Consider the following 17,868-nt stretch of genomic DNA (forward strand, 5'->3'; position numbering starts at 1 on the left):
TCTTCTGTGATGTCAACAGTCTAAGGTGATCACTGAGGCCTGTGATTGGGCCACTAGTAGTCACATGGCCATGCTGAGCTTCATGACGTCATCATGCTCGGTGTGCCCAATACGGTGAGCCTGGGCGATGACATCACAAAAGAGCACCGGAAGTCATCAGGAGAACATCAGATGCCACGAGAAGGCTCAAAAGAGGTAAGAGACGATGCATAAGAATGACCCCATAGTATAATATGGCAGCCATTTTAGTTCTACTGAGACAAATTTTCATTTGTTCAGTTTTGTAAAGAAAAATGAATAACTTTGAATATTCCAGTACGAACCGACAAAAATAGACTTCCTGTTCTGTAGAGATTACTTCTTACTACTTTATTATCACAATGACAGGTAACAATTATATTTACATAACACGGGATCTACCAAGCACATGCCATGGAGATTGGCCACAACTCTCTTACATAGTCATGGGGTGAGGTATATTAAGCCTTGCACTTGTTTTATAGCCTGCAGGGCATGAAAAAAGTTGCAGGATTTTGTGTGGGTAAGGTTTTGTGCAATAATTTATGAGTCTTCCTTCTGTGATGTTGCTGCTGCCACTTTCTTGAAATGGGGCATGTCAGGGGACCACCGGTCCTGCCCGATTTATGATCTCTGGATCGGTGTGAATTTCATTGCAGGCATACAGTCAGACAGAGAGGGGGCATCTGGTTTACGGAGAGGCGTATGCTTCATCATAAGAGAGAAGCAACATCCACTGGTACCGGAGATATGAAGACTGGTGTTACAGTCATCTCCAGTCTACAAGTTTCTATGGCCCATGTGGTTGACCATGGATGATGTCATAGCTTATTTACCCCCCCCCCCCCCTGTATAGCTAGCAGAAAAGGGAACCCATTGAAGTCAATGGGAGGCTTTTTTTCAGCGCTGAAATTCCACAACAAATTCCTCACCATTTTCCTCCATGTGAATGGACCCTAATGGGTGGAGGCCCAGGGGAGGTGAAAAAAAAACCACACTCATACTCACTTTCCCTCACCTCTTCTGGGCCACCTCCTATACTCTCCTAGTGATGTTATGTGCCCGGGGTCACCGCTGTAGCCTGTGATTATGCCACAATGGTCACATGGATACGCCCAGCGACATGATGTCATAGCACTCGGCGTGCCCATATGACCACTGAGTCCCAATAACAGGTCTCAGCAGTGACCCTAGGCACATGCCATCACTGAGTTGAATTAAAGAGAGCATGAATTAATTTTAAGCCCAAAAAACTCTTTAAACGCAACAAATAAGAGGAGTAGTTAGGCTAGATTGTCTACAGATTCTCCAGATTTATCATCCAGCATCAGTCACTGTGATAAATCTGGTGTAGTATACATATACACTATTAGACAGGATTAGTAACTCTACCCCATTGTGATGCAACTGGTCAAACAAGAGTCTTCAGCATCTTTTGGATTGTGTCTAGTCATACAATATGGAATTATTTTCTCTACTTCTTCAATACAATGACAATATAATGCCCTGCTATCTGCAATATTTATGGATTCCATTATCACCAGAGGGCGCTATTCTTTTGTTGATCTATTCACTCCCTGACCCTGACAATTTAAGGAATGACCTGCACAATGCGCCACCTGGTGGTAGGAAAACCACTGTAATCAGAAAAGTGTCAGCAGTGATTGGTAATGTCTTTAGTTTACTTAGTTTTCTAAAATTGTACATTTATTTAAAGAGACTTGTTCTTGAGACACCATCAAAAAGGTATTAAGAAGTTTTGTGACTGATAGGTTGTAATGGATAGTGAATGATATCCTTCTAGCTTACAAAATAGGAGTATATCACTTTATGACATGTCTATGTCACATTGTTTTTGTCTATTGTATATCCTGTAAATTCAATGTATACATGTTGTGTTGGGTGAACCTCGTGAGATTTGCTTCACTTGGCAGTTTTGTTTCAGACTGGACTTGTTCACTTGTGACATCGGTGCACTCCATGTGGCCACTGAAGCCCAATAACAAGCCTCAGCAGTCCACCAGGGCTACTGACATCATCCAGGAGGCCGCGAGAGAATTCTAGTTGTGTTGCACTTTTAGACAACAATAAAGCAGAGCCGAGGACAATGGTGTAGTAAAGTTAATGGGCCACTGATGCAAAAGTACTAAGACCACTTAATGCAGCAGAGCTGGTACCATGCGGCATAGCAATGCTGGGAACGTGTAGTGTCATAGAGCAGAGACTGCTTGGTATATAATAGAGCTGAAGCTACTTAATATGGCAGAGCTGAGGCCACTTGGTTTAAAGCAGAGTTGGAAACAGCTAAGACCACTGGGACTACCGATGTGGCATATGGCCTTATGACATAGCATAGCTCCCAGTACTGTAAAAGTGGGCCATGATCTGATCCAATGCCTGAGCCAGGGATGTATAAACACAGTTGGTCGATATAGGTAAACCTCACCAAATTAATTTTGACAAATATTTGTGTGTTCATCCTTTAGGTTCAAATTTGTATGGCATGAATCGAAAGTGCTGTTATTATATTCTGCGGTCTCTTCAAACCCTAGAGTATAATAACTGGAGACAGTGGCTCAGTGGTTAGCATTGCAGATTTGCAGTTCTGGAGTCTTGGGTTCGAATCCTGCCAGGAACATCTGCAAGGAGTTTGTATGTTCTCCCCGTGTATGCATGGATTTCCTCCTGTTGTACAAAAGACATACTGATAGGAAAAAAAAAGGACATTATGATCTCTATATGGGGCTCACAATCTACATAAAATAATAATAATGATGATAATAGCCAATTATGGTCTACCTGCTGGGGACCCCAGAGACCTATGATTGGGTCTCAGCAGCCACATGGGTCCCACCAACGTCATGGCACTTAAACATGTTTCCTCTGGGCCTTCGCTTATTATACTTTGGGGATAAGAGATCTAGAATATAATACACATTTGTAGTCGACAAACCCCAAATGTTACAAATTTAGTTTGGACCCAAAACTGTTCAAAACTTTCTATTGAATTTAGTTTGATCAGAATTGGCTCGCACATCTCTACCATTGCAGGACATCACAAGTCAACAGAAGATTTCATGAAAAACTCAAACACTCAACACAGCCAGGAAGGAAGAATTGAACGGTGCTAGGGTAGAGACAGATGAAAATGCAGAGGAATGTAGGGAGAACAGGGTTTTGGTTCCACAAAATGTATATAGTAGGACTGAGTAAGGTCCTGGTATTGACCTGTCGATGGACCTCTCACCACCTCCACCAATTCAAGTCCTTAGCATCTGGTAATAGACGCTGATTGCTCAGGAATGGTGGGGGCTAGAGAAAATATTCCAACTGTTCCAGAATCAGTGAAGCAGCGTTTATTAAAAGATGGACTTGTTAAGGGCGGTGAAAGGTCAGCCTTAAGGAAATGCTACGTAGTGGATTACCTAGAGCACCAAAAATGATCACAAAGGACCACATCTCTTAAATCTCTCCACTTTTCCTGACGATTGGCTTACCGTACCTGTTCACTGGTTTGTCCAACATCTCTCGCCATGTTTCAAGGCTCTCTTATAGGTAGTTTTTTGTAACTATGTAGATTATAGGAGGTGCTAGGGAGTACATAGTAGATATGCATAAAGCAGCTTACACTTTTACACATGTTGCAAGACTATATCTTCTAGCATACAACGAGTTGTAGTTTTACAACAACAGGTCTTTAACTTTCATATGATGTCAATGGTGATGATGATTTGTGAGTTATATGATGGTAATTCCCAGGAGAGGTCAATTAATTCCAGTCCACCAGGTCATCTATACTGTAATGAATCTGTATTACTGCAGCGTGTGAATAACAGGAAAGCCGGTACTTTATATTACTGTGAATACTGACTGTGTCTTGGAAAGAGGAAATAACAAAGGACAAATCAAGTTCTGGTCTCACCGGCTACAATAATACAACCTCTGACCCAAGAACATAACAAGCTGTAGAAAAGAAGAAAACATTAGAGACATAAGTGAAACAGGAAGCAAGAAACCAAACAAGGGAGACCTATGGATTTCCTATACACAATGCTGAGTGTAACATTGTAACAGAGACCGACCGACCAGTATCAACAATGACTGAAAGTGATAAACACAACTCATCCCTACATGTACATAGGGGGCAGTGTTGTAGTAGTTATATTATTATACTGTACATAGGGGGGTGGTATTATAGTAGTTATATTCTTGTACATAGGAGCAGTATTATGGTAGTTGTATTTGTGTACATTAGGAGCAGTATTATAGTAGTTATATTCTTGTACATAGGAGCAGTATTATAGTAGCTATATTCTTGTACATAGGAGGCAGTATTATAGTAGTTATATTCTTGTACATAGGAGGCAGTATTATAGTAGTTATATTCTTGTACATAGGCAGCGCCGCACCTCCCATGAGGTGACCTGAAGCGACAGCTTCAGGCGGCGCTATGCCAGGGCCATGGGGACGGCGGCATTTTTGCTGACCTAAGCCAGTCCAGAACAAGCTGTCCTGGACTGGCTTAGGATCACCGACACTGAGCGGTGGATTGGGGAGGCCGCCCCTCACGCTCAGGCAGAGAGTAGGTCCTCTCCGTGCCTGCTCTCTGCCTGCTAAAGATGCTCGCTCCGCCCCGCCCCCTCCACTCGGCCCCGCCCCATCCGTGTCGGCCTCACCAGCCCACTTCCGCTCGGCCCCGCCCCCTCCTCCGGAGGGGGGGGGGAGGCGACTTTCTGACATCTGCTTCAGGCGGCAGAAAGCCATGGTTCACCCCTGCATTTACCGCTGAGGTCACTTTAACTACTTACTGCTCCATTTACACCATTGTTTTATCAACCTGTACCTCGGCATATTTCGGAATACAGAAAGCATTATGGACTGTAAGTGTTTAACTCTCACTAGACAGATGCCAAAGGCAGACATGTGGACATTTATAAGGCCCCACAGGCCGGCACTGTAATTTCTAACTAATCTACAATCTATACTCTGCCATAGGTTTGTGTTGGGCAGAGAGTGCTCCTACACACTATTGTCACTATTGACTTCTATATGAAGACCTAGACATGATAAAATAGTTTAAATAATATATCAAATATTTATAAAATATGATTTGATATAACAGAGAATATGCCCTAACAAACCCTCACATAAGATACCCCTAGGTTCCTTGGACTTAGGCTGCCTGTGCTGTTGCTGGGGTTCATTTGTTATCACCTCCAGTAGTATTAACCACAAAGTTTAAAGGGATTCTACCATTAAAATCATTTTTTTTGTCCCTAACACATAAGAATAGCCTTAAGAAAAGCTATTCATCTCCTACCTTTAGATATGTTCTCCACGCAACCGTTCTGTAGAAATCCCGTTTTTCACCAGTATGCAAATGAGTTTTCTTGCAGCACTGGGGGCGTCCTCAGGGGTGAACCATTGGTTTCTGCCGCCTGAGGCAGACGTCAGAAAGCCGCCCCCCCCCCAAACACCGGATGAGGGGGCGGAACCACGCTGAGGGGTGGGGCCAAGCGGAGTGAGCGTCTTTAGCAGGCAGAGAGCAGGCACGGAGAGGACCTGCTCTCTGCCTGAGTGTGTGGGGCGGCCGCTGGAGCAGCGCTGCTACAGTGGCCTCCCCAATCCACCGCTCAGTGACGGTGACCCTAAGCCAGTCCAGGACAGTTTGTTCTGGACTGGCTTAGGTCAGCAAAAATGCCGCCCTCCCCGGGGCTCTGGAATAGCGACGCCTGAAGCGGTCGTTTCAGGTCGCCTCATGGGAGGTGCGGCGCTGGGCGTCCTCAATGCTGTGAGCGAACTCTCCATCTTCTCCAGGAATGGGTCGTCTTCTGGGGGTTGGCTTCAAAATTCTAGGCCTCGGGTCTAGGGCAAAGTCGACTGCGCATGCCTGCCGGCCATAAGAAAATGGCCGCTTACAATACTGTGTAGGAAACGAATAAGCCTTTCTTAGGCCATGGCCCCACCGGCTGGAAACGCCACGATTTGCCCGCAGTGGAGACGCTGCGGGAAAACCGCGGCGTCATACAGTATCTGCATTCATGAGAAACCCATTCCCACTTTGCGGAGAAGATTGCAGCGCGGACACGCTGCGTTGTGGCTTTGCAAATCGCAGGATGTCAATTATATCTACGCAAACGCCGGTGACTTTCCCGTAGATATAATGCCTAAGTGAGAACTGCTTCTTCCTTACATGCCAGTGACATCTTATTCATTCATTATATAACCTGTCTGCAATGAAGTGAATGCGGCTGAACTGCGGTACCAAGCCCGGCTCCTATACAATGTATGGTGCTTTGTTTGGTATTCAGTGAAGAGGCCGCAGTGCTCACCCTAACACTGCGGTCTTATAAACGTCTGATCTGTGGGGGTCCTGAGTGTCAGACCACCTCTGATGGGATACGGAAACTAAGGATCGGTCATCAATAACCTCTACAAGTAGTTCCCATAGTACAGTATGCCGCAACCCAATGGAGGAGACCGGAGGTTAGGAGTTATAGTGATGGATGCCGCGCCACCTGCTAGACTGAGCACACTCCACATACATCCCAATCCCATTCCAGGGCCGGACACAGCCGAGGGGGGTCCTGCAGCTCTACTGGATGGCGGTAGTAGTACTAGTATTCCCCCGGAGCACTTCCAGTTGGAGAGGGGACCTCTTCTCTCTGAGCAGGTGTGATGGTGTTTAGAAGGGCCCTGATGGTGAAGCAGGCATGACACAGGAGTCCAGGTGTGCACTGAAAACCAGATAACTGTTTATGAACTCAGGTAAACAACAAACCGGCAGCTTGTAGATGGGGGTTGTGTGCACAGAACAATTCCCCTGCCTTAGTTTTAGGAAGCTGCCCAGGGATGTTACAGGCTCTGTAATAAAGTCCAGCAACTACTCTTCCTCTTATGCCACTCCCAAGCTAGGATGTTGGGGCTAGTAGTGGAGCAGGGAGTCCTGACAGGGGTCTGGTTACCTGGATACTAGGCCTGAATAAGTTCCTCCTGTCAGGATCCTCCGTTACTCCTCCTGGCACGACTGACAAATGTCCTAACAGAGATGCTCCACACTATTCCCTGTCTCAGGGCTATCTCTGGATGAGCCTGAGGTGATAAATAATCCTCCTCTGGACTGTACTGGTGGCCATAGAGTTCCAGGGCTGGTAGCCTCCCTGGACAGTCCAGCATGAACTGTACAGGATGACTGTCCTCTCTGAACTGACCTTCAATGGTCGCCATGAAGACTATAGCCTACCATAACCCTGCCCAGTGGCCTGCGATAGACCAGCGCTGATCTAGGCAAGGCTTTTGAACTGTGAGGGGGAAAAATTACAAGGGAAAGCTGCAAAATAAAGTCATATAACACTGAACATGGGACATAACAACACAACCCGGAGACACAACAGACAAAGACTTAAAGCAGCAGCACTCGGGGATGCTGCACAGTAGTATATACATTACCATACCCCCCAACTATTGAAGAACAGAAAGAGGGACAAATGTGCGGCACGGTAAACAATCGGCCAACAATCCTCCTCCTCATCGTAGGCCCATTCACCACCACCAGTCTCTGACTATGGGAACTGGTCAACATTGGCAGTTCTGTCATTATAAGTTTCTTCAGAATGACACAGGCGCAACATATTAAGTACTTTATAATGAACTTTCCAATAAAATATGTAACACAAACAATACACAGTATTGTGCAAATGTTTTAGGCAGGTGTGGACAAAATGCAGTGCACGTGCAGTGTGTGGTACTGCAAATCAATCCTATTCAAGTCAATAGGGCTGAGCTGTAATTCCACATACGACAATAGCGTCACTCTTTCTATAAAAAAACAAACAAACAAAAAAAAAAACATCTATTTTGTTTTAATTCATTTACACAAACTTTCTGCAATTCACTCCATCAAATATTCACAGAACCATTCCTCCTATATACTTAGTGAAAACATATCTCTTCTGACAAGCGTATAACCTGGACTGCAGAATTCACCAATACTGTATACCCCTGCCATACCTAGAATTGCCCCTGTATGCGGCCCTAGTCTTAATATATTGGTATCTATACCACACGTAATACTGTATATGTTACAGAGTATCACTTCTCCCAAATATTATGCCATGGAAACGCTAAACAAGTTATGTAAACACATTATAATATACAGTACTGTACAAAAGTTTTAGGCAGGTGTGAAAATATATGCTGCAAAGTAAAAATGCTCTCAGAAATAGAAGTGTTAATGGTTTATCTTTACCAAATAACAAAATGAAGTGAATGAAGAAAAGAGAAATCTAAATCCCGTCAATATTTGGTGTGACCTTTGCCCTTTGACTTCCATCAGTTCTTCTCGGTACACTTGTAGACAGTTTTTGAAGGAACTCGGCAGGGGGGTTGTTCCTGCCGCCATCTTGGAGAACTAAGCCCAGATCTTCTATGAATGTAGCTTGCTCCAATCCTTCTGTCTCTTCATGTAATCTCAGACAGACTGAATGATGTTGAAACCAGAGCTACGTGGGAGTCAATGGAGTCCTCTGGGCTCCGCGTGTAACCGCAGTTTTAGCGGTCCACCTCTTGCAACAGACCCGAACAACAGAGACGCAACACTCGTGTAAACCTAAGCAGTTCTAGATACAGCACACAGAAGATCTGTGATTAGTTCTCCGAGATGTCTGAAACAAAAACTGTCCTTCAAAAACTGTCTGCAAGTACGCAGAAACACTAATGGAAGGCAAAGGGCAAAGGTCACACCAAATATTGATGGAGTTCAGATTTCTCTTTTGTTCACTTCATGTTGGTCATTGACAAAAATAAACTAATAACCCTTCTATTTCTGAAAGCAGTCTTACGTTACAGCATTTTTTTCACACCTGCCTAAAACTTTTGCACATTACTGTACATGATCATTTGTTTACATAAGGCATACACTTGTTTAGTTCTTTACATGGCCTAATATTTGAGGCAGAATGGCGGATACATTTGTAACAAATACAGGACAAAGTGTGGTCCAGACATCACTATTTTAGGAATCAGCAGTCCTATACAGGTCAGGGAAGGTGGTGTTGGAATACTGGTTGGGGGATGCTATAGGCCAGTTACGTTTTCTGTAAGGATATTGGGAGGGGGGGGGAGTTGTAGAATGTCTGGTGGAGTGAGGGAAGGGTCTCCAGAAATTGTGTAGAGGGGTAAAATGAAATATTAAAACAATTGTTTAATTCTTCTAGAAATAATCCCACCATTGGCGGCCATATGCGGAATTGCAGCTCCGCCCTATTTGCTTGTATAGGACAGAATTACAGAACCGCACACGGCCAATGGACTAGTAAGGCGCTGTTTATGGAGGTGTCTCTTCATACACGTGTACATTCTATTACTAAGGAAGCTGTGATGTCATCGGAGGAACTTAGCAGCGGCAACGTTCCGTTTATCAGTTGAGTGGTTAGTAGTCGTTGTGATAGGAAGACGCGATCTTTCTAGTGTAATTGATATTGAGCACTGTAATAGGTGCACTATGAAACGCAAAAATTGCTTCATGGCTCCCAATGCCAAAAGATCCTGCAGTAGATGGATGAGCCATGGATTTCATACAGAAGTCAGCTCCATGGCATGCAATGCCTACAATGAGTTGACACTCATGGGCAAGCAATGTGATGCCATTATCAGAGTCCAGAGCACTGACTTTCATGTACATAAAACCGTCCTGGACCTCTGTAGCCCTTATTTCAGGTGAGCGTTTAATATTTTCTGAAGCTGAAGGGGTTTTGCCAAATCGACAACTTATCACCTATACATAGGATAGATAGTAGATAAGTGTCTGATCAGCAGGGTGTTCAACAACTGGGATCCCTACTGATCATGAAAACAGGGGGCCTATGTACCCCTATATGAACTATGTTATATATATATATATATATATATATATATATATATATATAGGTTCCTAGGAGCCCTGACAGTGTTATACACTATGTTTTATAGATAGGATAGATAGGAACCTAGGGGCCCTGACAGTGTTCTATACTATGTTTTAAGCCAATTTAAGGTTTGGTTTGTACTGAACTTGTTTGACCCAAAATAAATCTTGGACCTGAACTTCCCAATTGTAGCCTTTTACATTTATACGTGAAGGTTAGTAATAGTGATATTTTACTTCTATGTGTTTTCTATTTTCAGGGCTCTTTTCAAAAATGATTTGGGCAGTGCAGACAGAAATGTCTATAACATACCAGGCGTTCACCCACAAACCATGTGGAGTATAATAGAGTACGCCTATACCAACAGTGCTGAAATAACGCCTGAAAATGCGATGGACCTCTTTATTGCGGCTGACCAATTTAACATCATGGGAATTATCAATCTGAGCAGCAAATTTATCGCACATCAGATTGATTTTGAAAACTTCCTGGACATATGGAGAGTGACCAGCCATTACCTCTGCCCTGATCTCCGCCAGAAGACATTGACTTTTATCCTCCACCACTTTCAAGAACTAGTGAAGACATCAGACAAATTCTTTGAGCTAACACTACAAGAACTTAGAGAGCTCATAGAAAAGGATGAGTTAAACGTCACAGAGGAGAGCGCAGTATTTGAGGCCATTGTCCGATGGATAAACTTTGCTCCTGCGGAAAGAAAAGAGTCCATGAGACTTCTTCTCCCTCAGGTATGGCTATAGCATTAGAAGGAACAGAGCTGCCATGACAGTGTCCAGGCTCCATGCTGTATCACTATATCAGGGACTGGATGTATGGATCCCACCTAGCATATATATCTGGGGAATAATAAAGGCTTACCTGCACAATGTTCTGTATGTAGCCATTTACATGTAATGACCACCAACATACTTATGTGTATGGCTATCTTAAAACCCAAATAGATCCGTGATAATTTGTTTTTTGTTTTTTTTGTTTTTTTAAATAAAATGTCTTAACCCTCTTATATTTCTTGCTAGATCCGCTTGGCCCTGATTAATAAAGAGTATGTCCTAAACAATATCATGGCCAATGTGTATGTCAAAGACAATGAGGACTGCAAAGCCATTGTTAACACTGCTCTAACACTGAAGCCAAACATGGTGAGACCTCGCCTACCATACGCCATTGTATTTGCTCTTTGTGGCTATACTGGCTCAGAACTGGCTAATAACATCAGGCCTTATGACACCCGAGCCAACCGGTGGACCAGAGCTACATCTGCAGTGAGGAAACCTACAGCCCATCATGGCACTGCATATCTGAATGGCCACATTTATCTCATCGGTGGATTTGACGGTTCGGACTACCTGAGAAATGTACAATGTTTTGACCCCGTGAAGAAGACATGGCATGAAGCAGCCTCCATGAACTATAAAAGAGGACATGTCTGTGTTACCGTCCTTGATAATTGTATATACGCCATGGGTGGATTTGATGGGCAACAGACGCTTCATACAGTGGAACGTTACGATCCTGAGGCCAATCGGTGGACTTTAATTTCCTCAATGCAGGAGAAAAGGAAAGATGCTGGTGCCACCACCCTTAATGGAAAAGTAAGGAGACTTTGATGTCTATACCTCCAGCCCTAGCTAATTTTTGGGGGATTTTCTTTTTTATACTTTTATTTTGTGTGTTGCAAACTGTATAACTGACTAGGAATTTGTTTTGATGTCTAAGTCTGGAGGAGCAGCTTACAAGAATCTTCTATATAATGTGAATTTAGAAGCAGGTTGTTACATTATTGTCCATTCTTTATTTCATTCAGATCTATATATGCGGTGGATCCAATGGACAGGATTACTTGTCTTCAGCCGAGGTCTACAGTCCTCAAAGCAGGCAGTGGAGCTACATCAGCCCAATGAAAAGCCGACGTAGTGGATCCGGAGTCACGGCCTATAGAGACAAAGTATTTGCGGTATGATAATGGACATTTTCTCTTTCAGCATCAAGTTAGTTATAATATAGATGGAAGACACTTTAGCTCCAGGCCTGTCGGGGCTCATTGGCTGCTATAAAGGGCTTGATAAAGGATAAATGGAGTCAGCAGATTGACCTGCCCATCATTTTCATCAGTTTTATTAATATCAGGCTTACCGTGCATGCGCCATTTTTGGCTGTTAATGACTGTTCTTTTTTACGGGGACATGGTGTGTATTTGTATCTGTAGCCTAATGCAGAAAAAAAAAAAATAAGAGGTTTTTTTCAGATTTATTTCTAATTTGCGCAGGCTGCAATATTATAGATATAAGTTTGAGAAGCGACCAAAAAAAATGCTCAAGAAGAAAATATTTTAATTATTAAATATTAGAATTCATACAATTAGATACATTAGAGATAAATCCATTGTTTCTTTACATTTTCTATTTAGATTTTTTGGACTGAATTTTATACTTCTTCATTTTTCTTCAACAGATTAGTGGTTATGATGGACACAATTGCCTGTGCACTGTAGAGACTTATAGCCCCCTCACTAAGACCTGGTGTAGGGCACCAAACATTCTGAAGAGGCGCAGAAACTTTGGCACCGCGGTCATAGATGACCGTCTTTATGTTTTGGGCGGCAGGAATAACTTCATCCCCATTTTCACCAATGAATTTTATGATGAGAAGACGAAAGCTTGGCGTGCCCAAACAAATGAGATCTCCCCAAGTGTCCAAAGCTGCTGTGTGGTTCCTGGCCTACAGAACATGAAGGAGTACATTTCCTGAATTTGTCACCCTGTAAATACAGGAATCTTTCAATAAATTGCCTGAGAAACCAAAAGATTCTTAATCGATGGGTGAGAGGGTAGAATAACTTGGGTGCAGAGTGCTGGTTTCTATCACATGTCCCAAAGTCAGAACCTTCCCAAAAACTCAAGGTTCTGCCTGGATAGTAAGTAAGCTTAACACTTGATGAATAACCCTTAGAATACTATACGTATGCCTGCTGGACCCACACACCTATTTCTCACAATCCCGTCTCAGTCGCTAAGGATGTATATTGTCCAGCAACCACAAGTGAACAGCAGATTTAAAGGATAGGAGCAGGGGCATAAGCATACCTCCCAACTTTCAAAGGACAGAAAGAAGGACAAAATGCACAGCACATTATGCAAATTTAGCTCCACACACTTCTGTTTTGACCCTGCCCATTGTCATCCATTTTTCCATGTGCCCCCATGTGCACAGTATAATACTCCTAAAGTCACACAAACATTATATGCCCCCACATTATAACGTTCTCCTCCAACTGCCCCACAGTATTAAGTCTCTCTCCTGGTGCCCCAGTTTAAACTGGGGTAAACTAAAGAGGGACATGAAACTGGGGTAGCTGGAGGGGACATTATTAGTAGGGGTAGTTGGATGGGGACAATAAATTAATGGCAACTGGAGAGGGACATGAAACTGGGGGCAACTAAAGGCATATAGATCCTCCTCCAGCCACTCCCATGGTTTAATGTCCTCTTCCAGTGACCCCATTGTTTAATGTCCCCCTCCAGTTGTCCCCATTTTAATGCCCCTCTCAATCCCCCAGTTTAATTGTCCCCTCCATCTGTCCCAGTTCAATATCCCCCTTCACCTGCCCTCAGTTTAGTGTCTCCCCTTTTTATGCCCTCAGTTTAATGCCCCCCCCCCTTCGTCTGCCTTCAGTTTAATGTCCCCCCTTCGTCTGCCCCAGTTTTATGCCCCCTCCATCTCTGCCCCCACTTTCATGTCCCGTTCATCTCTGCCCCCCAGTATAATGTCCCCCTCCATCTCTTCCCCCCAGTATAATGTTCCCTTTCCATCTCTGCCCCCAGTATAATGTCCTCTGTCCTTAGGATAGGCCATCATTATTACATCTGTGATGATACAACAGCCAGGACCTCTGTAGATCAGCTCTTCCAGGACAGCGTGACTACAGGTAATGGTAACATTTCTGGGAGCCATTCTGCTGTTCACTTTCCATACAGTGTGTAGCAGTGGGTTTAGGTAGTGTAGTGGTGCACATCGTATGGCGAGAGAGCAGCATGGCTCCCTGTCTTGGTATCGCTGGTCTGCAGGGGTCCTGATGGTGGGCCCTAGAAACAATTCCACTGGTGAGCCCTTGACACCCCAGTCCGACACTGACCTGTCTACCCCGGACAATCAGATTAACTCCCAATTTCTACAACTTCAAGCACAAACTAAAGACACATCTTTTCAGACAGGCCTATCACAACTCCTAATGTAAACCCTCCTCTGTTCACGCTCCCACATTGCCCCACACAATATGATGCTATTTCAGACTACCTTTATATTTCCAGGTACCAACTGTCGCCCAGTTGTCCCTGTCATTAGGACAGTTGTGGCAAGTAGGTAGGGACAGGGGCTGGATCGATTATAGGACTCACTGTCTCTGTATTTCCCTTCATCCATGGTTTTAGTAGCAGTACTGGGGAATTGTTTAACTAGCAATTCCTTTGCATCAAGTTAAAGTTCTTTTCAACTGTTAATTTAACAGTCAAAAGAGAGTTTGGCCACGTGGTAGTTGTGAGGTGAATCACTACTAGAGATGAGCGAACAGTGTTCTATCGAACACATGTTCGATCGGATATCAGGGTGTCCGCCATGTTCGAATCGAATCGAACACCGCGTGGTAAAGTGCGCCAAAATTCGATTCCCCTCCTACCTTCCCTGGCGCCTTTTTTGCACCAATAACAGCGCAGGGGAGGTGGGACAGGAACTACGACAACGGGGGCATTGAAAAAAATCGGAAAAAGTCATTGGCTGCCGAAATCAGGTGACCTCCATTTTAGACTAATAGTGGATTTCAAATCCGGGTCCGAGAATGTGAACTTTGTGACTAAGAGACAGGGATAGCTGTACAGGCAGGGATAGCTAGGGATAACCTTTATTTAGGGGGGAATGTTATTAAAAATAACTTTTTGGGGCTCTATCGGGTGTGTAATTGTGATTTTTGTGAGATAAACGTTTTCCCATAGGAATGCATTGGCCAGCGCTGATTGGCCGAATTCCGTACTTTGGCCAATCAGCGCTGGCTCTGCCGGAGGAGGTGGAGTCTAAGATCGCTCCACACCAGTCTCCATTCTGGTCCGACCTTAGACTCCGCCTTCTTCAGCAGAGCCAGCGCTGATTGGCCGAATTCCATACTCTGGCCAATCAGCGCTGGCCAATGCATTCTATTGGCGTGATGAAGCAGTGCTGAATGTGTGTGTTTAGCTCAACTATGCTGGTGGAGTAGTTGAGCTAAGCACACAGATTCAGCTCTGCTTCAATCAGCGCTGGCCAATGCATTCTATTAGCTTGATGAAGCAGAGTGTGCACAAGGGTTCAAGCGCACCCTCGGCTCTGATGTAGCAGAACCAAGTGTGCACAAGGGTTCAAGTGCACCCTTGGCTCTGATGTAGCGGAGTCTAAGGTCGGACCAGAATGGAGACTGGTGTGGAGCGATCTTAGACTCCACCTCCTCCAGCAGACGTGTGGTCTCACTATGTTTTCATGTGTGTAAAAGTGTACCTCAGCCGAGGGTGGCGATGGAACCTTTTTAATGGATTGGAATAAAGAATAGTTTTTTTATAACTATGAGCTGCGGACCCTTCATTCAAACCAGTGGTTTGATTAAATAAGAATTCCAGTAGACTGCTCCGGTGAGTCAAGGAGAACAGGGTCGTGCACCTGAAAATCTGTTTCAACTACAAGGGTGAGCTACTCCACAAACCTTCTTTACTATTTTTAGTTATATTCTTGTACATAGGAGCAGTATTATAGTAGTTATATTCTTGTACATAGGAGCAGTATTATAGTAGTTATATTCTTGTACATAGGGGTAGTATTATAGTAGTTATATTCTTGTACATAGGAGCAGTATTATAGTAGTTATATTCTTGTACATAGGGGTAGTATTATAGTAGTTATATTCTTGTACATAGGAGTAGTATTATAGTAGTTATATTCTTGTACATAGGGGCAGTATTATAGTAGTTATATTCTTGTACATAGGGGCAGTATTATAGTAGTTATATTCTTGTACATAGGAGGTAGTATTATAGTAGTTATATTCTTGTACATAGGGGCAGTATTATAGTAGTTATATTCTTGTACATAGGAGCAGTATTACAGTAGTTATATTCTTGTACATAGGAGCAGTATTATAGTAGTTATATTCTTGTACATAGGAGCAGTATTATAGTAGTTATATTCTTGTACATAGGAGCAGTATTATAGTAGTTATATTCTTGTACATAGGAGCAGTATTATAGTAGTTATATTCTTGTACATAAGAGCAGTATTATAGTAGTTATATTCTTGTACATAGAAGCAGTATTATAGAGGGTATATACTCTTTTAAATTAGAACAATATTGTAGTTAAAGTCTTTTACATAAGGTTTAGGTTTTTTTCTAGTTATATTCTTGAACACAGAGGGCAGTATTATAGTAGTTATTGTCTTACAAAGGGGCCCATATTACAGTAGTTACAATGTGTCGTTGGACATAGAAGACAGTATTATAGCAGCTCTGCTCTTGTACTTAATGAGACAGTATTATAGCAGTTATACTCTTGTGCATAGAAGACAGTATTACAGTAGTTATGTTCTTGTTCATTCAGTAGGTAGTCTGTATTACAGAAGGCTGGATTTATCATGGAAACTAGTTGTCAGAGTAGTTGTTTTGCCCATTCTCTATATCTGGCAGTTCATATGACACACGTAAGTCAGAAGGAGTTAGCAATAAATAAAGTACATTCCAAGATGAAGGGAATATAGGTTTAAGGCAGTGTATAATATAGGACCTAAGTAACAGCAGTATTCCCATGATAACTATTTAATACTTACCTACTCCCTGGGGACAGCTTGCCGCACATACCTGGTCTTTTCCCAGTATAGTGTAAGCAATTATAAAGACTCCGCTGTTTCTGTAATTCACATTTATTTTAATGGATAGAGACCATGTGCGCACTCTTATCTCTCAACTAAACACAAAATCGGCCTACTCTTAGGAACAGTGGTGGTCCCAATGGACAGACCCCTACCAATCAATATTTCATGAGCAATTCTTTCAGTGTGTTTTAAAACATGATTCCTATAAAAATTTCAGTAAACAATTTATGGTCTAACAACAAATTCAAAGAGATGACATTTCCGCAGGACTGCCTGCTCAAAAAGCAGAACACGTGAGATGTCTTGAGGCAGGGCATGTCAAACATGTTGTCGGCTAGTAGGCTATGCAGTTCATCGTACTTGCTGTCACAATGTTCACAATGCGAAGATTAAGAGGGTAGGGACATGTGAACATTATTATTTTTTTTTTTTTTTAATTCTTAAAGGTTCCCTTTCCATATGTTCTAGTAAAGCATTATGATATACTGTACATCCTATTAGGACATATGATGCTACACAGTACAAAACTCACCTAAATAAGTCAATGTGGAAAGAGAAAACCAAGTAGGTATCATGCATGCAATCTTTTTGTAGACATTGTAATTCATGAGAACCTAAGTTAAATGTATTGGTATTTAGGACAACCCTTCCTCATCTCAATGAAAACTCAATTTCAGCCATTGGGGGTACTCAGATAAATACATCTTTCCTTACCTTTTTTTCTTGGCTGGATGTGTCACCGAATGACCAGCTTTTCAAAACAATATGATATTGTGATACTCTATAAAGAAAAGTCTATTCCACTACTTCAGCTTTGGATTTCAGTCTGTCAAGGCTTTTGCTATCTTGTCTCAGTATTATATAGAGATGAAGGAACTGGTTCGTTAAAAGCCTGGTTTGCTTAAATTTTCAAAAATCTCAGGCTTGTTGAACCCAAGATTTTTTGTGGTTCACCAAGACCCAAGAGTATAATAGGTGGAAATCCAGGGAAGGTGTAGTAAATAATAAACATTCTTACTCACCTACCTTCACCCCTTTCTGG

At 42.9% G+C, this 17,868-nt stretch overlaps 1 protein-coding gene across 1 annotated transcript; it reads left to right on the forward strand.

Moving 5' to 3' along the window:
- The first annotated feature begins 93 nt into the window (after positions 1-93).
- Positions 94-12,692, forward strand: LOC142189560 (kelch-like protein 10). The gene is made up of 6 exons (XM_075262171.1): positions 94-195; positions 317-387; positions 10,183-10,672; positions 10,961-11,536; positions 11,749-11,898; positions 12,396-12,692. The coding sequence occupies exons 1-6, from the start codon at positions 94-96 to the stop codon at positions 12,690-12,692; spliced, it is 1,686 nt and encodes a 561-aa protein (XP_075118272.1).
- The last annotated feature ends 5,176 nt before the right edge of the window (positions 12,693-17,868 follow it).

This window comes from Leptodactylus fuscus, chromosome 1, assembly GCF_031893055.1.
Source record: "Leptodactylus fuscus isolate aLepFus1 chromosome 1, aLepFus1.hap2, whole genome shotgun sequence".
Taxonomy (NCBI): Eukaryota; Metazoa; Chordata; class Amphibia; order Anura; family Leptodactylidae; genus Leptodactylus; species Leptodactylus fuscus.